The following is a 22,205-nucleotide window of genomic DNA, read 5'->3' on the forward strand; positions in this document are numbered from 1 at the left end:
GAAATACGGATCCAGAGAGTAAGAAATGAAGAAAAATGGAAAGAAAGACAGAAAGAAGAGAGGTTCTACATAGAGGTTCCCAACCGTGACAAAGACAACAGCCATATGAACAGCAGCTGTGGTGTCTGAAGGATGGTGGAGTGTTGGCCTGCAGACCCACTGACTGACTGACTGGAAGGATGGTGGAGTGTTGGCCTGCAGACCCACTGACTGACTGACTGGAAGGATGGTGCAGTGTTGGACTGCAGACCCACTGACTGACTGACTGGAAGGATGGTGCAGTGTTGGCCTGCAGACTCACTGACTGACTGACTGGAAGGATGGTGCAGTGTTGGACTGCAGACCCACTGACTGACTGACTGGAAGGATGGTGCAGTGTTGGACTGCAGACCCACTGACTGACTGACTGGAAGGATGGTGCAGTGTTGGCCTGCAGACTCACTGACTGACTGACTGGAAGGATGGTGCAGTGTTGGACTGCAGACCCACTGACTGACTGACTGGAAGGATGGTGCAGTGTTGGACTGCAGACCCACTGACTGACTGACTGGAAGGATGGTGCAGTGTTGGCCTGCAGACTCACTGACTGACTGACTGACTGGAAGGATGGTGCAGTGTTGGCCTGCAGACCCACTGACTGACTGACTGGAAGGATGGTGCAGTGTTGGACTGCAGACCCACTGACTGACTGACTGGAAGGATGGTGCAGTGTTGGACTGCAGACCCACTGACTGACTGACTGGAAGGATGGTGCAGTGTTGGACTGCAGACCCACTGACTGACTGACTGGAAGGATGGTGCAGTGTTGGACTGCAGACCCACTGACTGACTGACTGGAAGGATGGTGCAGTGTTGGACTGCAGACCCACTGACTGACTGACTGGAAGGATGGTGCAGTGTTGGACTGCAGACTCACTGACTGACTGACTGACTGGAAGGATGGTGCAGTGTTGGACTGCAGACCCACTGACTGCAGACCACTGACTGACTGACTGGAAGGATGGTGCAGTGTTGGACTGCAGACCCACTGACTGACTGACTGAAGGATGGTGCAGTGTTGGACTGCAGACCCACTGACTGACTGACTGACTGGATGGTGCAGTGTTGGACTGCAGACCCACTGACTGACTGACTGGAAGGATGGTGCAGTGTTAGACTGCAGACTCACTGACTGGAAGGATGGTGCAGTGTTGGACTGCAGACCCACTGACTGACTGACTGGAAGGATGGTGCAGTGTTGGACTGCAGACCCACTGACTGACTGACTGGAAGGATGGTGCAGTGTTGGACTGCAGACCCACTGACTGACTGACTGGAAGGATGGTGCAGTGTTGGACTGCAGACCCACTGACTGACTGACTGGAAGGATGGTGCAGTGTTGGACTGCAGACCCACTGACTGACTGGAAGGATGGTGCAGTGTTGGACTGCAGACCCTGACTGGAAGGATGGTGCAGTGTTGGACTGCAGACTCACTGACTGGAAGGATGGTGCAGTGTTGACTGCAGACTCACTGACTGGAAGGATGGTGCAGTGTTGACTGCAGACTCACTGACTGGAAGGAAGGATGGTGCAGTGTTGGACTGCAGACTCACTGACTGACTGGAAGGATGGTGCAGTGTTGGACTGAGACTGACTGGAAGGATGGTGCAGTGTTGGACTGCAGACTCACTGACTGGAAGGATGGTGCAGTGACTGACTGGAAGGATGGTGCAGTGTTGGACTGCAGACCCACTGACTGACTGGGAAGGATGGTGCAGTGTTGGACTGCAGACCCACTGACTGGAAGGATGGTGCAGTGTTGGACTGCAGACTCACTGACTGGAAGGATGGTGCAGTGTTGGACTGCAGACTCACTGACTGGAAGGAAGGATGGTGCAGTGTTGGACTGCAGACTCACTGACTGGAAGGATGGTGCAGTGTTGGACTGCAGACCCACTGACTGACAGTGTTGGACTGCAGACCCACTGACTGGAAGGATGGTGCAGTGTTGGACTGCAGACTCACTGACTGACTGACTGGAAGGATGGTGCAGTGTTGGACTGCAGACCCACTGACTGACTGACTGGAAGGATGGTGCAGTGTTGGACTGCAGACCCACTGACTGGAAGGATGGTGCAGTGTTGGACTGCAGACCCACTGACTGGAAGGATGGTGCAGTGTTGGACTGCAGACTCACTGACTGACTGACTGGAAGGATGGTGCAGTGTTGGACTGCAGACTATAAAGGGAATAGGATGCCATTTGGGACACAGATGAAGTGTTGGTTGTCATATCATACCAGTTGGGCATCAGGGCATTCTCCTTCCCTCGGAACATAATGCCAACATTGGTGGCATGGTCCCTGGATGAGTAGAAGTCAGTGTAGTCACCTGTGTGTGGTTATATATAGATGCATGTTTGTGTGTGTGATGGAGAGAGAGAAAGAGGGCAATTAAGTGACACTGTTAAATATGTACAGTGAACCAATGATCAGCCTTCAGAACCTTTTATATCAACATTTAGATAGCAAACAAATCTCACAATCACTAGTAAAGTTCTATTGGTTAACAGCGCCCCCTCTTGTTCAAGCATTATACAAACACCTCAATTGCATTGTCTTGACTCCTCACGTCCTATCTCCTTGCTTCCTTCTCAAACACATTGGCTGATCCTCTCATTTGATACAGGGTCATATTTTGTTTAATACCACTGAGAGTTAAAGTTAGCAATGGCAGAGCCATAAATCTGATCCTAGATCTATGCTTAGGGACAATTGTAGGACACATCAAGCTTAGTGAAGAGACAGGAGGAGTGAAATATTGGGTGCATGTCAATAGTCTAAAGTGGCTTCCTCTCCTTGCCTCTTGTCCTACTGTTTAACAACTCACCTATCTCAGCAGGCAGATGCATGATGGCTGAACTCTTATGGAAGAACGCTCTGAGACATAAACACACACACATTACAGAAAAGTAAACATGCTACAAACCACGATAGAAAATTAAAGGATAAGGGAATACAAGAACATAATATGATTCTGATTGCAGCCAAAAACCATACCCTAAACAATTAATATAATAATTCAATATGTTGACATGAACTGTTGAAGTGTTATAGAAGTACTATAGAAGTGTTCTTGAATATAGAAGTGCTATAAATGATATACGTGTTATTGAATATAAAGTGTTATTGAATATAGAAGTGTTATTAATATAGAAGTGCTATAAATGATATACGTGTTATTGAATATAAAGTGTTATTGAATATAGCAGTGCTATAAAGTATAGAAGTGCTATAAAGTATAGAAGTGTTAGAATATAGAAGTGCTATAAAGTATAGAAGTGTTATAGAATATAGAAGTGTTATAGAATATAGAAGTGCTATAGAAGTGCTTCTTACACATGGCAAAATCCAATAAATACCGTAATTGTAAAAAAGTGCTACAGAAGTGCTGGAGGCTGACCTGCTCCTGAGGCTGACGTCGTCTCTGAGCGTGGTCTCATTGGCAGACAGCAGCTGCTGAAGACTCCTCCTGGCCTCCCTCCATGCCTCGTACCCCAGACCCATGAACGCATTCAGGGTCGGCTAGTCGAGAGGTTGGAACATATGATGGAGGAAACGCATAAATATCTAAAGTATTATTTGATTTTATACTGTACATAGTCCTCATAACAAGTAACCCAGCCTGGACCCCCGAGGAGCAAGTAACAGCACAGTGGCAAGGAAAAACAACCGAAAAGGAAGAAACTTCAAGAGAAAACAGGCATGTTTGCAAGTTGAATGCAAGTCCAATTTGTTTTGACGTTGGTGTGGGGGCGGCTCTCACTCATGCAAGCAGGTCTCTTCATTGACGCCCCCAGGGGTGGAAATGGGGGGAACCGGGTTCCAGGAGGGAAAATATCCTCGGGGGAACCTGTGCATTTAAGATTGAATTCAAGGAGTGAAATCATGACAGAAAATATTCTTCTTTCATTTCCTGTTGATACCTCATGTGATTTCAACAGCATGATGAGGCTTTCTCTCCTTGTCTCATTCCCCCATCAGCACTAATGTGACAGAACTGGACAGGCGAAAGACAATTCCCAGTAGGAATTCACCATTGTGCTTTAACGGATCCTGTTATGTCAGAGCAGCATCCAGCTGAAGGGGAGACAGTTGGGAGGCAGCAGCACACAAGGCCTCCAGACAATAGGGGCGGCAGCGTAGCCTAGTGGTTAGAGCGTTGGACTAGTAACCGGAAGGTTGCAAGTTCAAACCCCGAGCTGACACGATACAAATCTGTCGTTCTGCCCCTGAACAGGCAGTTAACCCACTGTTCCTAGGCCGTCATTGAAAATAAGAATTTGTTCTTAACTAGTTAAAGGTACAATTTAAAATGTAAAAATAGTAGTATTAGGGACCCATTCAGAGGGCAAGAGGACACTCCAAACCAATTCACACTACTCGCTTGTAGATTTAATGTACTGTATAGTCCACAATATATGAAGCATACATCCTAATTGATGACTCGGGTATGGATTTTCTCAAGGAAGAAAAGCAGTGCATCGTGGCCATTGAATAGACCTACCCTCCTAGCTACATAAGGTAGGCCCATGTAGCTGTAAGTAAACTAGTGGTGATGCATAGTAAACGTGCAATGTTACATTTCCAGGTGAATGCATAATGTATATTGACATCAGTGTCGATAAGAAATATCAACCATCAATACGAGACATTGAGGAGCATTATACATTTTGATGGCCTTACCTGGTCAAACACATCCTGGTGATTGGAGAGCACAGGGCCTCTGAAGAGTGATTTTATAACGCTCAAATCCAAAATCTGATCTCCAATCGCAACCCCAATCCGGTGCCTGGGCTAAGTGACACGAGACATTTATGAAAACAGTAAACAGGAATGAAATACCAAAATGGAACGATATTGGAGAAGCTACTTTGTAAACTACAATGTTTCATCCAAGAGAACCTCACGTTTCCACAGTGGTTTGTAACATTTTATCCCAAGAAAATCAATTTACATGCCCTAGTTTTATGGCACAGGAGACGGTGTAGGAAAACCGATTCAACTAAAAGTACAACACATTTATCGTCATACTCACATTTTCCGGTGTCGAGAACACGCCATATGGTAAATTGTGATAGGAGAAGTCGGACTTGTCGTCAATTTTTACAAAAGACATTTTGAAATTGCAGTTGTACTCCGGTATACTTTCCAAGGTAAGCAACAGGGTGAGTAACTTCTTCCAGATGTTGACCGCAGCCATCGGACAGCCCGCCTCCCACAGAATCAACCAACGACCAATAGGAAACGCTCTCTTATATCCACCCTTTTTCAAGAACTGTGATTAACCCAAAACGGTTTGAAAATGACTCAGCAAAAATGATGCGGTCTAGAACTGATTACCCTTTATTGATTGGGGTGTGATAAATATTACCCTATTAAAAAAGTTAAGTTACGAGTGACGTTATTTTGTGATATCAATGAAGTAGACTGTTAAACTGCGTTTACAGGCAGCACAATCCTGATTTTTTCCTCCCACAAATTGGTATTTTGATCAATCACAAAATCTTTTCAGGCATATTTTTCAGAGATGATCTGACTGGTCAAAATGCAAATGAGTAATAAAAACGATGAGAATTGGGCTGCCTGTGTAAAGGCATTATATGTCAGTACTCATTAACATCCCAAACCACTTTTTGGACCTTAATTTGTTTTCTGAGAAAATTGTACCAAATGCATAACGTTTCAAATGTTCTAAAATGTGTTAGAGCTTTATTCAGATCAAAGTTAAGAAAGTGAATAAACTAACATAAATACAGAACAATAGATTCAGGTCATAATCCTGTGCACCCATAAATGAACTTTATAATCCTCAAACGCACAAGCGGAAACATGCATACAGGCTATTCATAATCATATGATAAACATACACTTTTACACAGCAGATCACACACAGTCTTTAAAATGACTCAATTATACAAAAAGGTCTGGGAGCAACGGCGCAATCCTGGTTTCTGCTCTCTCGCTGATAATGTAAAACACAATCTGTTCCGTCGTCTTTGTCAGGCTACATACAGTCCAAAAGGAGGAATGGAAAGATCCTTGATGCTTTTTAACATGTTTTTTGTTAAAAAAAATTAACACCAGAAAAACACAGCCTTTCCAGTAGTAGCCAACAAAGTAATTAAAGCCCAATTAATCAATCTAAATATTGTAACGGTTTAAATCTTCAGATTTTTCATAAACCACAACATTTAAGGGATAAAATAATTACAACTACAAAAGGAAACAGGTTAAGTAAAAATACATTTACAAAGACAGTTTTTGCAGCTGACATGCATGATTTTAAAGTGTCCGATGGGATGGAGCGTTGCTCACATAAACAACTTCAAATCAAAAGAGGAAACGGAGAAAGGAAGAGGTGGTTGATGGGTCATCTAAAAGCGCAGGCTTCCGGGTGGACATCGATTCTCAGCAAACCTGTGTTCAGATCTTCTGTATCTTCTCCCCGACGCAGACAGGGTTGGCTTTCCTGATCTTCTCCGCTGCGTCGGCCTTGTAGTTGAAAGTGCAGTTGTGAACGTCTGAGTACCGGTGCATGCTGCAGAACACGTTGCCGCATCGGCAGTCGAAGCCTGGGAACACAGACGGAAGAGTTTGAAGGTAAAAGAAAAAAGAAAATGGCTGACCGCCAAATGTATCTCCAGGATATAAAGTACATGCAGAGACAGAGCTAGAAAATGGGAACTATTAAGTCACTGCACTAAGCCAACAGGAGAATGTGTCAGAACCTTACCCGTGAGGCCGACTTTCTTGCGGCAGGAGAAGCAGCGATTCTTCTTGGCGGCTTTGGGTTGGTCTGAGTCAGAGGGTTTGTCCTGTCCGTCTACCGAGGCCTGGTCCGTGTCCTCGGATACCGATACAGACACTGGATGGATCACACAGAACAACAACTTTACAGTCTCGCCTTCTCAGCAATCCTGCTGCAGCTTTAAAGGAATTCCCAATACCCATGCTTTTCAGGAGATGGCACTACATTTCACTGTGCTACAGACCAACGCTTCCATCACACAGACAGAGTCATTGCATTTTGGTACACCAGAAGTACATTCTTTTCCAATGAAAACGCTGCGTTTGCCTTGCAGCATTGCAGAGCGTTCGGTGTGGTGCATACGGTGGATTTATCGATGTGTCAAACTGTCTGCGTAGACGACATGACAGAAATGGTAGCAGAAGGTGAATGTTGAACATTCGGAACATGCATATCCAGATGTTGCGTACTATTTTTCACAAGGACGCTGTCAGTGTGATCAAAGCGGAAGCCTACTATGCTTGTTGCCACTTGACATATTTTCAGTAGGAAATAAAAAAACAGCCGAAAAACGATGCAGACATTTTTACAACACATTTGCTTTTCTTTGCTTAGATTCACTTCTGAACATAATGGGTAGAAAAGCTTATCTTGTCTGGCACAAAGCCAGCACCCTTTCCCTGTCATGGAGAAGAGAAGTCACAACACAACAGAAGTGACTGGGTTGTGCATGGTGCCAGTACTTGCCTTTGGGTAAACGTAGCACACAGTAAGCATTCAACTGTAAGAATGAAGTGTTAAAGTACTAACCAGTTCTTTTATTGTTCGTTTCTTGATATTTTTTCCTCCTATTAACAAAGTAAACATTTTTATATACACGTGTCCTTTTTAAGTTTATACAAAACCCATATTGTACAGTCTTGACCATATGGATATGAAGGGATGATTTTTAGAAGGGGCCTGAAGATTGGGACTGTGTCCCAGTCCTCTCAAAGAGCATCCGTTCTTCATTACCTTTGAATAGTAGTGGATGGGGTTTCTACAATACCCTTTCACCCATGGTGACATTGAAGATCAGTGGTCGTGGGGGAAAGGAGATAAGGAAAGGTGGCCATTGGGATTAAGTAGAAACCAAACGGAAGGAAATGTACCGAAACAGGGAGTCCTGAACTTGTCCAATAAGAAACGCTTGTTTTCATTTTTCATTGCAAAACATTTAGCTACGGTGTGCACTTATGAATATGACCCAGGTTTTGGCCACCCTTGGTACAGGGAAGCAGCTAGCAGCTGTTCTCAGACTCCCACTGCTCTCTAGAACTCACTCAATCCACTCTCTAAAACAACCATTGACTGTTCTGTCTGTGTGCGTCCCAAAAGGCACCCTATTCCCTATATACACAGTCGTGCACTACTTTAGACCAGATCCCCATAGGCCATGGTCAGAAATAGTGCACTACACATGGGAATAGGGTGCCATTTGTCGCAATTGTCCTCACTCACCCTTCTCTCCATGTGGCTCCTCTAGCTTCCTCTTGCGAGAGCAGTCCTCTGGGGCAGGCCTTCTGACTGACTTCCTGTCCTGGCTATCCTGACTTCTCACTGGCTGACTGTCCTGTCTATCAGGGCAAGTCCCTGAGCTACCTGCTGTGCTGGGCTCCTGCTGTTCACTTTCTACAGCTGCTCTACATGGTGCTCGCTCTGCACACAGACACACACACAGAGACATGCATACACGTATGTAGGCACACAGAGACACACAGACATAGACAAACTTTAGCGACTGGTTTGTAATTCAAGACTAAAAGCTTAACACTTTGGGGTATTTTCTACCCTTCTAACACAGTTCCTCTTTAATAAATGTTGAATTGGGTATGTAACTGTACTGTAACTGTTCTAGAAGACAGAAACACAAGAACTATAGGTTATGACTGTAACCCCGGTTCTCTGATAGTATGAGTGAGGTATTTCACTATGGGATACGCCCTCAGTGTATTTGTCAGAAGCCTTACTACACTACACCAGCCATGATTGGCTGGACGTCGAGACGTGCGAGTCGGGAAAGGGTGTCCCTCCTACCCTATAAAAGAGCCCAACATAACATCTGAGTCATTCAAGAATAAGCCACACCTCTTCCCCACTCATGCAAGGTGGGTGTTCTAGTGAAATACTTCACTCATACTATCAGAGAACCGGGGTTACAGTTATAATCTACAGTTCTCTTAAGTATTAGTTTCAGTATTTCACTATGGGATATACTGACTCCCGTATTGCCAGACAAGCTTATCCTGACGACCGACTGCCCTGTGCTATATATCAAACGCTGGGGGCGTATCCCATAGTGAAATACATAAATTAATACTGTTCTAGAAGAGGGTAGACAGAAACACTAGAGAGCCAGTGTAACAGGAAGCGCCCGTGCTCAGGTCTGTTCAACGCTGGTTCGACCAATCGGATTCCACGCTTCAAGATTGCGTCGATCACGTGGACTGGGATATGTTTCGCATTGCGGCGAACAACATTGATGTATATGCTGAGTCGGTGAGCGGGATCATTAGAAAGTGCATCGGCGATGTTGTACCCACAGCGTCTGTTAAAACATTCCCAACCAGAAACCGTGGATTGATGGCAGCATTCGCGCAAAACTGAAAGTGCGAACCACTGCTTTTAAATCAGGGCAAGGTGACCAGAAACATGACAGCATACAAACAGTGTAGCTATTCCCTCCGCAAGGCAATCAAACAAGCTAAGCGTCAGTATAGAGACAAAGTAGAGTCGCAATTCAACAGCTCAGACACGGAGGGGTATGAGGTATGAGAGGTATGTGGCAGGGTCTACAGTCAATCACGGACTAAGACTATAAGCAAGACATCCTGGTCCCCATCACGGAGCAGGATGTCTTGCTCCCAGACAGACTAAACAACTTCTTTGCTCGCTTTGAGGACACTACAGTGCCACTGACACGGCCCGCTACCAAAACCTGCGGGCTGTCCTTCACTGCAGCCGAGGTGAGTAAAACATCTAAACGTGTCAACCCTCGCAAGGCTGCAGGCCCAGACGGCATCCCCAGCCACGTCCTCAGAGCATCGCAGACCAGCTGGCTGGTGTGTTTAGGGACATATTCAATCAATCCTTATCCCAGTCTTCCTGTTACCAAGAAAGCTAAGGTTATTGAGACAGAAACACTAGAGAGCCAGTGTAACTGTTCTAGAAGAGGGTAGACAGAAACACTAGAGAACCAGTGTAACTGTTCTAGAAGAGGGTAGACAGAAACACTAGAGAACCAGTGACACTGTAATCCAGCAGGAGAGGATTGTGTCTGAAATCCTTCCTGAAATCCCTAGGCTGAACTTTGGGCTTTCTCTACTACCGATCTCTAAGCAAATAGAGATGGGACAACAATGTGCGTCTGTGTGCAAAACCACGCCATGGACTGAGATTGACTGCAAGAGGGTATGAGGTGAAGGGTTCCCATGGTAGTGAAACTGCATTTGGTGTGAGACCTCAGGCTATTCACAGGAACATGAGAGGGTAGCAAAGCAACAGCACTATTGTCTGAATCCTAACTTGAGAGTCACCTGCATAACTCAAGTCTTATGTACACCATGCATTGATGTCAATGAGAACATGTCAATTCATGTCAATGACATCTAGCACAGAAATGTGAGTTACACGCGCACATCTCAAATGAGGATTGACTCGTCCCTATGAGAAAAGGTTTGTGTGAAACACGCTGGTAATACACACCTTGTATCTCTTCTGTTTTCAGGTCTTCTTCAGATGTGGCTGTCCTCTCCTCTTCTGAATGAGTAGCTGGTGCTGTCGTTAAGAGTGACTGGCTAGATACAACCCTGAGGGGGGGGTGTAAGTGTTCAATTAGCCTAAAGCATGATCCAGTTGGTGGTCTAGATTAGAAGAATAGTTATATACAGCATTATATAAAAAGCCTCCTTCACTCACGCTGCCAAGCTTACCCTAGTAAAACTGACTATCCTACCGATCCTAGACTTCGGCGATGTCATCTACAAAATCGCTTCCAACACTCTACTCAGCAAACTGGATGCAGTTTATCACAGTGCCATCCGTTTTGTCACTAAAGCACCTTATCCCACCCACCACTGCGACTTGTATGCTCTAGTCGGCTGGCCCTCGCTACATATTCGTCGCCAGACCCACTGGCTCCAGGTCATCTACAAGGCCATGCTAGGTAAAGCTCCGCCTTATCTCAGTTCACTGGTCACGATGGCAACACCCATCCGTAGCACGCGCTCCAGCAGGTGTATCTCACTGATCATCCCTAAAGCCAACACCTCATTCGGCCGCCTTTCGTTCCAGTACTCTGCTGCCTGTGACTGGAACGAATTGCAAAAATCGCTGAAGTTGGAGACTTTATCTCCCTCACCAACTTCAAACATCAGCTATCTGAGCAGCTAACCGATCGCTGCAGCTGTACATAATCTATTGGTAAATAGCCCACCCATTTTCACCTACCTCATCCCCAGTTTTTATTTATTTACTTTTCTGCTCTTTTGCACACCAATATCTCTCTCTACCTGCATATGATCATCTGATCATTTATCACTCCAGTGTTAATCTGCAATATTGTATTATTCGCCTACCTCCTCATGCCTTTTGCACACATTGTATATAGACTCCCCTTTTTTTCTACTGTGTTATTGACTTGTTAATTGTTTACTCCATGTGTAACTCTGTGTTGTCTGTTCACACTGCTATGCTTTATCTTGGCCAGGTCGCAGTTGCAAATGAGAACTTGTTCTCAACTAGCCTACCTGGTTAAATAAAGGTGAAATAAAAAATTTAAAAAATTATGAAAATGGTACACTTGAAGACTTCAATTTAATCCTATTCAGGATGTTTCTGAAAATGCACTTGAAGGAAGAAAACGGACAAAAATCCAACGACATGCGGCTCATTGTCATCAACTATGGCAATCATACTACAAAGCATTTCACCACTAATGCCCACCTCAATGTCAGACAGTCAGAATGATTGGCATTCACATGAGGCATTTAGCAGACGCTCTTATCCAGAAAGAACTAGTGGCAGCTGTACACTGTGGCTTCATAATAGGGTCTCTGTGGTTACAGATAAGAGCTACAAGCTTTCAATGTTGAAGCAATAAAAAGTGTATTAAAAATGGATAAAACCGTAACGACCGTAGAGAAATGAGCAGAACTCAATTCTATACAGTGATTAAAAAAAAACTTCAAATCATTTTCTGTGGGTTTGAGAAAACAGTGTCCCTGTAGATTTGAGCAGGGCTAGGTACAGTACAGATTGACAAAGACAGAGCTCATTAGATAAAGACACGAGACCTTCTGGTTAACACACACACTGGGGGGAAACAGACATGACAAGTGGAATCTGTCTCATAGAAGAGACAGAAGCGTCCAGGGAGATGACATCACACTATTCAGACAGAACTATAGATGATTGACTTCCTTGTACTGTACTTCAATGGGGTACAGGAAGACCATGGTGCAAAAATAACCTTCACTTCTGCTGAGAAACCACTCATTTAAAATAACACATCTCTGAATTTTGTAACAGGAAATAAATGATCCAGGTTTAAAATAATAATGAAAGCCTGGGAATCCACCGTCATACTAGCTTTGACCATACGTAATAAGCAATGCAAGAACTACAAATAGCGACGCAAAATGATTCTACTTAGTTGCGTAGCAGAAATACTCCGACGTGGGCAGCCCCACAGCTATAAACTGGTGTGCAAGTCTGCAGGATTGCCATGTGGGTTTTTTGGCATTGTGTACATCCAGTAATAACTATGTATATCTAGTGAACCTACGTTTCACAATGGCTACTTTATTACATTGATTTCCACATGGCCTGTGTATCCTATACTGTATGTTGCATGGCTGGCTTGGCAGTTACACCGTAGACATGGTGGAGGTGTGATCATGCTTATAGCGTGTTTCAGAGAAGAGTAGCTCTATACCTACTGTACCTGTTCATCCTGGTGTCTGTGTGGGTCGTGGCTGACGGCACGTCTACAGTACTGCTCTCTGAGCACTGGGCTAGGAGGGACTCCCCCAGGCTATTAACCGCCACCGAGGACGACACTGCAATGACAACACACGTTTCAATCAGAGCAGTCCCAAAACAGAGGGAAGAGGCAAAGCGAGAGGGACAACTGGGCCCAAAATCTGTCTTCTCCAGCAGGTGCCGTTTTGATTTGATTTGTCACTCACTAAGCAAGGAGGTTTTCTATGTAGGTCAATGAGTGTAGAATCTGATAGAATCTTACCCTGATGAAGACAGCTTGTCTGTTGAAACATTGGATTTAGGTTATTAAATTATTGGATCCTCCTAGAGTGTGGGCTCTCCTTTAAATGTTTCAAGTGTTCTACTCTGCTAGCCAGCACCTCACCTAAATAGCTGTGTGTTTCTAGTATTCTACTCCGCTAGCCAGCACCTCGCCTAAATAGCTGTGTGTTTCTAGTGTTCTACTCTGCTAGCCAGCACCTCACCTAAATAGCTGTGTGTTTCTAGTGTTCTACTCCGCTAGCCAGCACCTCACCTAAATAGCTGTGTGTTTCTAGTGTTCTACTCCGCTAGCCAGCACCTCGCCTAAATAGCTGTGTGTTTCTAGTGTTCTACTCCGCTAGCCAGCACCTCACCTAAATAGCTGTGTGTTTCTAGTGTTCTACTCCGCTAGCCAGCACCTCGCCTAAATAGCTGTGTGTTTCAAGTGTTCTTCTCCGCTAGCCAGCATCTCGCCTAAATAGCTGTGTGTTTCCAGTGTTCTACTCCGCTAGCCAGCATCTCGCCTAAATAGCTGTGTTTCCAGTGTTCTACTCCGCTAGCCAGCAACTCGCCTAAATAGCTGTGTGTTTCTAGTGTTCTACTCCGCTAGCCAGCACCTCGCCTAAATAGCTGTGTGTTTCTAGAGTTCTACTCCGCTAGCCAGCACCTCACCTAAATAGCTGTGTGTTTCTAGTGTTCTACTCCGCTAGCCAGCACCTCGCCTAAATAGCTGTGTGTTTCAAGTGTTCTTCTCCGCTAGCCAGCATCTCGCCTAAATAGCTGTGTGTTTCCAGTGTTCTACTCCGCTAGCCAGCAACTCGCCTAAATAGCTGTGTGTTTCCAGTGTTCTACTCCGCTAGCCAGCAACTCGCCTAAATAGCTGTGTGTTTCCAGTGTTCTACTCTGCTAGACAGCACCTCGCCTAAATAGCTGTGTGTTTCCAGTGTTCTACTCCGCTAGCCAGCACCTCACCTAAATAGCTGTGTGTTTCTAGTGTTCTACTCCGCTAGCCAGCACCTCACCTAAATAGCTGTGTGTTTCTAGTGTTCTACTCCGCTAGTCAGCACCTCACCTAAATAGCTGTGTGTTTCTAGTGTTCTACTCCGCTAGCCAGCACCTCACCTAAATAGCTGTGTGTTTCTAGTGTTCTACTCCGCTAGTCAGCACCTCACCTAAATAGCTGTGTGTTTCTAGTGTTCTACTCCGCTAGCCAGCACCTCACCTAAATAGCTGTGTGTTTCTTTCACCACTTGTAGAATTTGATAAACATAAAATGCAATGGCTTATTTCATAGAATATATATTTTATAATGCTTAGGTTTACGAGTGGACTGATATAAGTAGGATACATGACATCCCGGAAACGTAGAGAAAAAATATGTTATATTGGAGTTGTGCCTGTTGTTCATACAGGCATCTGCCCTCTCATTGGCTAGAATAGGCCAACTTGATCTTGCCTTCCATTTTTAAGACATTTCTTTTAATTGGGTATCTGCTCAATATAATGGATAAGCTGTGGCAAACGTCACTCACTCAAACAAGACATTGTCTAAAGTTACAGTCACTGTCTGGTGTTACTGTCGCTATCATTAGACTTTCAAACAAACTTCAGTTGTTTTTTTGTAAACTGACTTCATTGTGAAATAATGTAAGTCGCTCTGGATAAGAGCGTCTGCTAAATGACTTAAATGTTAAATGTTAAATAGTAAGGTCCCAAACATCAGCAATTGTGCTGAGTCCAAACTCAGTCCAAAGTCAAAAAGAGTCGGTGTCAATATTTTGGTCTAACAGGTCTTTTTTGATTGATAAACTAAATGATCATCAATAATCATCAATAAGATACTGGAAAGCTCTGTGGAATCTCTTTCCTACTCACCTGGTGGACTGACTCGTCCATTGTTGTTTTGTCTCTGGAGGAAGTCCTTGTAGCACATGGAACACATGCCATTGTTTCGCGGGTTGCTGTAGAAACCGCAGCCAGTGGTGCAGAGCAGCGGCCCTTGGTTCTGGTTGGTCTCCTGGGCCATGTCCCTCCTGTGGAGGTTAAGAGGGGAGAGATCAAAGCCATATTGACCCATCACGCCATTTCAGGATTGGCTGCTGCCTAGGTCTAAAACATGCTTAGGTATTGGTGAAAGCCAAAGGTTAGTTTCTTGAAAAGGGAGTGGAGATGGCCAGTGTGCTGTTGCAAAAGGCTATACCACTTAGCACACTTTTATCCAAGGTGACTTTTAGAATAAGTACGTGATCCTTGTGGTAACTGAACACACACACCTGTGGTGTTGCTAATGCCATACTCTTACCAACTGACACACAGAACTGGAAGGAAGATTGTCTTCTAATCTCTAGCCAGCTGTAGCATTGAAAGTGGTGTAAACCAAAACAAGTTGGTCACAATTCCCTAGACTTGGACTCACAAGTTCTAGAAGTTGTTTGTTGCATCACGATGCCTGAGCATTCTATGGCAACACAATGACCTAAACACTGAAAACATATAATCACTGGTACTTAGGCTATCTGATATTAACACATAGCTAGCTCTCCTATGTAGGTTAATTGCTGAAAGTGGAAGATAACAGTAGCTACAACTAATCTGTGTCTTTGGTCACACCCAATCTCTGACCGACCGACTGCTGAGTCGGTGTAACTCTCACTTCTGTTTCTCTGGGCCAGCCTGCCCTTGTAAGGCAGTCAAAACAACATATAGCTTAAAGCGCAGAGTTAAAATGTGCTGTATTAAAAATCAGACGAGAAACCCAAGCCTCACACTCACTCTCCTGTATAACAAGTGACAGGCTGACACAGACTTGAGAGAAGAGGGTAAGAAGAGGGGCAGGGAATGAGGCTGCTTATGTCACCAGTACAAATGGATATGGGTGACCTAGAGACAGAGACTAGAGAGCAGAGAGACTAACTACAGGTCAAATCCAGCCTAGAGAGCAGAGAGACTAACTACAGGTCAAATACAGCCTAGAGAGCAGAGAGACTAACTACAGGTCAAATACAGCCGAGAGCAGAGAGACTAACTACAGGTCAAATACAGCCTTGAGACAGAGAGACTAACTACAGGTCAAATACAGCCTAGAGCAGAGAGACTAACTACAGGTCAAATTCAGCCTTGAGACAGAGAGACTAACTACAGGTCAAATACAGCCTAGAGCAGAGAGACTAACTACAGGTCAAATACAGCCTAGAGACAGAGAGACTAACTACAGGTCAAATACAGCCTAGAGAGCAGAGAGACTAACTACAGGTCAAATACAGCCTAGAGAGCAGAGAGACTAACTACAGGTCAAATACAGCCTAGAGAGCAGAGAGACTAACTACAGGTCAAATACAGCCTAGAGATTAGAGAGACTAACTACAGGTCAAATACAGCCTAGAGAGCAGAGAGACTAACTACAGGTCAAATACAGCCTAGAGAGCAGAGAGACTAACTACAGGTCAAATCCAGCCTAGAGAGCAGAGAGACTAACTACAGGTCAAATACAGCCTAGAGCAGAGAGACTAACTACAGGTCAAATACAGCCTAGAGAGCAGAGAGACTAACTACAGGTCAAATACAGCCGAGAGCAGAGAGACTAACTACAGGTCAAATACAGCCTTGAGACAGAGAGACTAACTACAGGTCAAATTCAGCCTTGAGACAGAGAGACTAACTACAGGTCAAATACAGCCTAGAGCAGAGAGACTAACTACAGGTCAAATACAGCCTTGAGACAGAGAGACTAACTACAGGTCAAATACAGCCTAGAGCAGAGAGACTAACTACAGGTCAAATACAGCCTTGAGACAGAGAGACTAACTACAGGTCAAATACAGCCTAGAGAGCAGAGAGACTAACTACAGGTCAAATACAGCCTAGAGAGCAGAGAGACTAACTACAGGTCAAATACAGCCTAGAGAGCAGAGAGACTAACTACAGGTCAAATACAGCCTAGAGAGCAGAGAGACTAACTACAGGTCAAATACAGCCTAGAGAGCAGAGAGACTAACTACAGGTCAAATCCAGCCTAGAGCAGAGAGACTAACTACAGGTCAAATACAGCCTAGAGCAGAGAGACTAACTACAGGTCAAATCCAGCCTAGAGCAGAGAGACTAACTACAGGTCAAATACAGCCTAGAGCAGAGAGACTAACTACAGGTCAAATACAGCCTAGAGCAGAGAGACTAACTACAGGTCAAATCCAGCCTAGAGAGCAGAGAGACTAACTACAGGTCAAATCCAGCTGAGCAGAGAGACTAACTACAGGTCAAATCCAGCCTTGGCGTAGGCTAACAACTTGATTTACAGCTCACCTTTTTTGTTATACACTAAGTCAGGGTTCCCCAACTGGCAGCCCGCAGTTCAATTTATTCCCCCCCACAAGTTTTCTGAGCAAGAAAAAGGGACATAAGACTAAAAACACCAGCAAAATCAGCTAAATTAACTTTAGATCTTTTCCAAAGAATTTCCACACATAATAAAGAGATATGTAATCATAGGCAAATGTAAGCAAGGTTTGAAATGACTATTTTAGTCAAATGAGATCTGTTTGGGCTTCTTGCAGTCAATTTGCATGTTTACAGTAATTTGGTTCTGGCCCTGACCATCTGCCTGCTGCTGGATCTAGTTGATGATCCCTGCAGTAGGCTATATAATTGAGCCTAACACATTCTATGCGGCCTCATTTTCTGTGCGGGGAACAGCATTAGGCCTAATTCGATACAGGCTACTGCTCCATAGCCAAGTTGATAGCCTACACTCTTTGTAACACTTAGGCTACTATGTCAAAACATCAAAGAAGCCACAGAAATGAAAACTCTGATAATGTGGCATAAGCTGCATAAGGATGCATCCCAAATGACATTATATTAGGCCCTGCTCAAAAGTAGTGCACTAAATGTTTATGCATTTAACCTTTATTTAACTAGGCAAGTCAGTTAAAAACAAATTCTTATTTACAATGACAGCCTACACTGACCAAACCGGGACAGCGCTGGACCAATTGTGTGTCGCCCTATGGGACTCCCAATCACAGCCGGTTGTGATACAGCCTGGAATCAAATCAGAGTGTCGGTAGTGACGCCTCCAGCACCGAGATGCAGTGCCTTGGACCGCTGCACCACTCGGGAGCCCAAATATAGGGAATAGGGTGCCATTTGGGACGTAGTCTAAACTAAGCCTGGATATGGTAACACTGATCTGGGTAGTAGTGATGTAATGGTGCATCTGCTGGGCTGGACATCTGGTGTATGGTTTAGTACACTGCCATTTCCTCCATGGGAGAGAGGATAGGGAGGGCTGCTTCACTACCCTGAGAATGCATAGGAAAATATACAGAACGCATAACAAGTTTAAGAGCGCATGGACGTGTGACGCCAAAGTGTCGTCAGCATCGTACTGGGCTCTTAAGGTAATACGGGAGAGGACATCATCCTAATTCTATCTTTTACATAAACCGAGTGATTTGAGAGAGAGAATAATCCAGTGGTAATCTCAGGGACTGTCTTTAATCAGGGTGGATAGCAACCACTCACAGAGGGTCTGAAATACCAAGATTATCATGGTGAAAAGAAAGCAAGCCATACAACAGCAGGTTAACTCAATGAAGATCATGCTAACAGTGAGCTGAGATTCACGCTCTTTCCATTGCTACAGCCTGAAACCATAGACCGCCTATAGGCTCTCCTTTTGCTCAGGTCTGGTGCCATGTTCAGAATTTGTGCCGTGCCTGTGTGATTTCTCTCCTTTGATCTGAAATAGCCTACTGGTGGAAGAGACATGCATAGGTCCTAAGTAAGCATTTCGTTGGACAGTGTATACCATGTGTATCCTGTACATACGACTAATACAACTTATCCAGAGCCCATATTTATGAAGTGTCTGATCTAGGATCAGATCCTGCCTGTCCATAATAATTTGATTCATTATGATCTGAAAGGCTAAACTGATCCTAGATCAACACTCCTACTTTGAGACACTTGATAAATACAGGCTCAGATCTCAGGTTCCGAAGATCAGCACCATTCCATCCTTCTCAATATTACTGTAATTAAAGTCCCTCCGCTCGCTCCCATTCTCAATATTACTGTACACCAATCATTGCCCCAATTCTCTACCCCTGCCCCCTGATGCCAATCTCCAGATGAATTAGTGAGATTTCATGATGGCCTCCTCTAGTATAGATTATGTTATGCAATCTGCCATTTCAAATCTACAATAGTAACAATCCCACACAAACACACAATATTCCCACACACGCACGTGAGAGAGAAACACACACATCATCAATGCATATAGACCGAAATCAGATCAAGCTTGAGTAGGCTACGTGGAAGCGATAAGTGGTGACTTCACACAGCAGGCTACTTTCTCAGGTTGAACATATAAACGATGTGGACTGTCTTTACAGCAGGCCAATGAGATGCTCCAGTCCAAAACAATGGCATCATAGTATTCCCTACATAGCCCTGCGGGCCCTGGTCAAAAGTAGTGCACTATATAGTAAATAGGGTGCCATTTAGGACCCACACCTGGTGAGAGGTGAATCATTCAGAGAACATAACACCCATTAGAACTACCTGGAGCTGAAACTATGTCTGGCATGCCATCGTTACGCAGTACAGTAACGTATCTTTAACGAACATGGTGAGGAATCCAATATGTAGACTAGCCTGAACATCTTCCCTAATCATACATCTTAGCTAACAGGCAAGAGACATAAGGCCCATCTAAATGCCAAAACATGTGTAGACCTACACATTTCAGTTTACCTGAAATCTGGAAAACAAAACGTATGAACTCCAGCTGAATCCTTGTTGCACACATCACAGCAGAGGCTAAGGACAGTGTTATGTCATTGGCCTAGTTGTGCAACCACAGTGAACCAGTTCAACAAAGACTGACACACAGTCACTCATGACTATAGGCTACATGCTGACTCTCACACAGATAGGCTGATATATTCACCTTGGCTGTGGAAAGAACTCTCCTCTACTAGCAAGGATGTCATCTGAGGGTATCGGCCAGGGACTTGTCATCTGATTCCATTTTTCTAATGTGGCGTAATGTGGTTTGGGGGAACCAATATAACTAAATAACTGTTCTTATAGGCTGGGGTAATAGTCTACTAGTGTTGTTTGAATAGGCCAACACTATCCAAGTCACAGGAACCCATTGCCATAGGCTAGCCTACATCCACATGACATCACAGGTGTTAGCCTACATTATGATTTGCCATTGGCTCTGTTTATTTAGCAAGTAAGCTATCATTTTAACTGAACAGCTGTCTTACAGCAACACTGGGCCTCTAGTAGTAGATGGACCTAGCAGCAACAGAGGAAGTATGGGTTCTCCATTGGGACTCAAAATAGTCCAATATAAGCTCTGAGATGCAACAAAGCGAAGGGCATTGTACGATAACATACAAGCTATTTGATTGTGCTAGTCCCAAGCACATTAGCTACAAAAACAAACTGGGGAAATAAATGCTGCCATCAACTAGACAACCTTATCCAAACATATAAATCAAACAATGAAAACTTGCAACAATGAACCTAGTCAGTAGCATTTACAGTAGCTTGCAGTGAGCGCAGTAAATTGCGATTAAAATCACACGGAAGTGTGTGAAAAAATGTTGTTAGAAATCCCCAGCCTAGCCTGTATTATCGTTCTACTGACTGTCTCAACAGTGCCCAGTATTGTTCGGATAAGTGCATCATTGTAACAGGCAACTTAGGCAGAGACAAATAACGTTGGTTGAGAATAAACGTGAAATGGGTGTCCATCACAATCATGGAACTTTGTATTGGACCAACCTCAAGAAACGTACCAATTTCCCCCCGCTCTCCTACTCCTCTCTTTCTTCGTCTCTACACCAGCAGATTACATCCGACATCATACGCAGAATGATCCCACAACGTAACGTACTCAACTGACGACACATAATCCATTGTCATTGGCTGTTTGTTTAGTAAACCACGCCCATATATATTATCGTCTCGCACAAATTAAACGTCAATCATTTTCAGCCTTTTAAAAACACAGCTGGTTGGACAGGGTATGTGAGGGTTTACACCCCGAATAAAACAGTGACAGAAAACAAGTATAATAACAAATTGTCACTGACCAAGTATTGTAACCAGCCATAACGTAAATGTAACGTTAGCGACCTCTTAATTTGCTGCCATTTATCAGTGTAACGTTAAAAACGTTATCTACTGTACGTCTAAGAAGTTGTTGACATCAACATGATTATGATGTAGTTAACTGCCTATGCATCTCGTCTCTACTGACCTATTATAGTTCAAATCCAACTTTAAAACAGGGAATGTAACATTAAAAACAAAAACTATCTAGCTAACATCAAGTGTTCAAGTTTTGTGCAGGCTAGCCGTCCTTGGATAAGTGGACACTAACCTAGTTTTCAAGGACCGAGGTCATACACTGTATGATACAGTTACAGTAGCTAACAACGTTAACTAACTAGCTAGCTAGCTAACGTAGTAGCACTGTCAGGATAGTATATCGTGTGTATATAGATAGTCACACTAACGTTAGTTAGATAACTTAGCTGTACCAGAACTTTAGATGCTGTAGCTAAATAAAGATCCAAAGCATCGTTAAAAGTTAGTGCGATATCTACTGGCGAGCCAGCTAGCTACACAGACCTATCAGTAGCTAGCTTGTTTGAACTGACGTTGCCTTACCTTATGTTTAACGTTACGTTTCTACTCGTAAGTAGCTAGCCCACGATATCTTTCTCGGACTTCGGAAAAGACGAGCTAGGTAAGAGAAACGAACGACCACGATTGTAGGCTCGCTAACTCTACGCGGTGTTGTTGGGTCTGTCTTTTCTCTCCTCCCCGACCCCCGACCAGACACGGTCTATTTGGTACTTTTACACTTCAACTCCGACTGTTAAACTGGCGGTGACGTCACAGGCAATCCTTCACACGTCACGGGGCTGTCAAACAATGCCCGTGGGGTAGTGTGATAGCCATATAGATAGATAGATGATAATTATGTTATTGCAGTCTGTTTAATGATTGATTGGCGTGGCTAGCTGAGTCCAATCCAAATGTAGAATTTGCTCATTTCAAGGCCAGCCTAACTTGCTGCCTTCCCTGAACTCACACACATTGCAACATT

General features: G+C 44.2%; 2 protein-coding genes and 2 long non-coding RNA genes across 19 annotated transcripts in view; 1 reads left to right on the forward strand and 3 right to left on the reverse strand.

Moving 5' to 3' along the window:
• Positions 1-5,271, reverse strand: part of LOC118379440 (fumarylacetoacetase-like) — a 36,019-nt gene extending 30,748 nt beyond the window's left edge. The window contains exons 1-5 of the mRNA XM_052494001.1: positions 5,078-5,271; positions 4,726-4,836; positions 3,443-3,564; positions 2,870-2,919; positions 2,281-2,371 (exon numbers count right to left, since the gene is read on the reverse strand). Coding sequence (XP_052349961.1) covers positions 2,281-2,371; positions 2,870-2,919; positions 3,443-3,564; positions 4,726-4,836; positions 5,078-5,242 — 539 coding nt within the window. The 5' untranslated portion in view covers positions 5,243-5,271. The remainder of the gene's footprint in view (positions 1-2,280; positions 2,372-2,869; positions 2,920-3,442; positions 3,565-4,725; positions 4,837-5,077) is intronic.
• A 451-nt stretch (positions 5,272-5,722) lies between these two features.
• LOC118372199 (AN1-type zinc finger protein 6) lies at positions 5,723-21,931 on the reverse strand. Of its 6 annotated transcripts, none has more exons than XM_035757990.2 (7): positions 21,764-21,929; positions 20,887-20,988; positions 14,948-15,105; positions 12,765-12,888; positions 10,535-10,638; positions 6,776-6,907; positions 5,723-6,614 (listed from the first exon to the last, which is right to left on the reverse strand). In XM_035757990.2, exons 3-7 carry the CDS (start codon positions 15,096-15,098, stop codon positions 6,466-6,468), a joined length of 660 nt encoding a protein of 219 aa, XP_035613883.1. In that variant the 5' UTR covers positions 15,099-15,105; positions 20,887-20,988; positions 21,764-21,929; the 3' UTR covers positions 5,723-6,465. The 6 variants fall into 6 exon arrangements, with proteins under 6 accessions (XP_035613883.1, XP_035613885.1, XP_035613887.1 ...); XM_035757992.2 differs by having other exon boundaries at positions 20,873-20,988; XM_035757994.2 differs by having other exon boundaries at positions 12,774-12,888; positions 21,764-21,926.
• LOC127915138 (uncharacterized) lies at positions 12,941-14,667 on the reverse strand. 5 transcript variants are annotated; one of them, XR_008090291.1, is made up of 5 exons: positions 14,140-14,667; positions 14,040-14,089; positions 13,740-13,789; positions 13,242-13,491; positions 12,941-13,191 (listed from the first exon to the last, which is right to left on the reverse strand). It is a non-coding gene; the product is annotated as an uncharacterized LOC127915138 (long non-coding RNA). The 5 variants fall into 5 exon arrangements; XR_008090288.1 differs by having other exon boundaries at positions 13,740-13,889; positions 13,990-14,089; XR_008090290.1 differs by lacking the exon at positions 13,740-13,789 and having other exon boundaries at positions 13,242-13,639; positions 13,990-14,089; positions 14,240-14,667.
• Positions 15,123-17,646, forward strand: LOC127915136 (uncharacterized). 7 transcript variants are annotated; one of them, XR_008090270.1, is made up of 6 exons: positions 15,123-16,067; positions 16,287-16,400; positions 16,439-16,626; positions 16,883-17,072; positions 17,253-17,290; positions 17,325-17,646. It is a non-coding gene; the product is annotated as an uncharacterized LOC127915136 (long non-coding RNA). The 7 variants fall into 7 exon arrangements; XR_008090275.1 differs by having other exon boundaries at positions 16,883-17,034; XR_008090269.1 differs by lacking the exons at positions 17,253-17,290; positions 17,325-17,646 and adding an exon at positions 17,145-17,168 and having other exon boundaries at positions 16,883-17,108.
• Positions 21,932-22,205: the final 274 nt, after the last annotated feature.

The sequence above is a fragment of the Oncorhynchus keta genome, chromosome 34 (genome assembly GCF_023373465.1).
Source record: "Oncorhynchus keta strain PuntledgeMale-10-30-2019 chromosome 34, Oket_V2, whole genome shotgun sequence".
NCBI classification, from domain to species: Eukaryota; Metazoa; Chordata; class Actinopteri; order Salmoniformes; family Salmonidae; genus Oncorhynchus; species Oncorhynchus keta.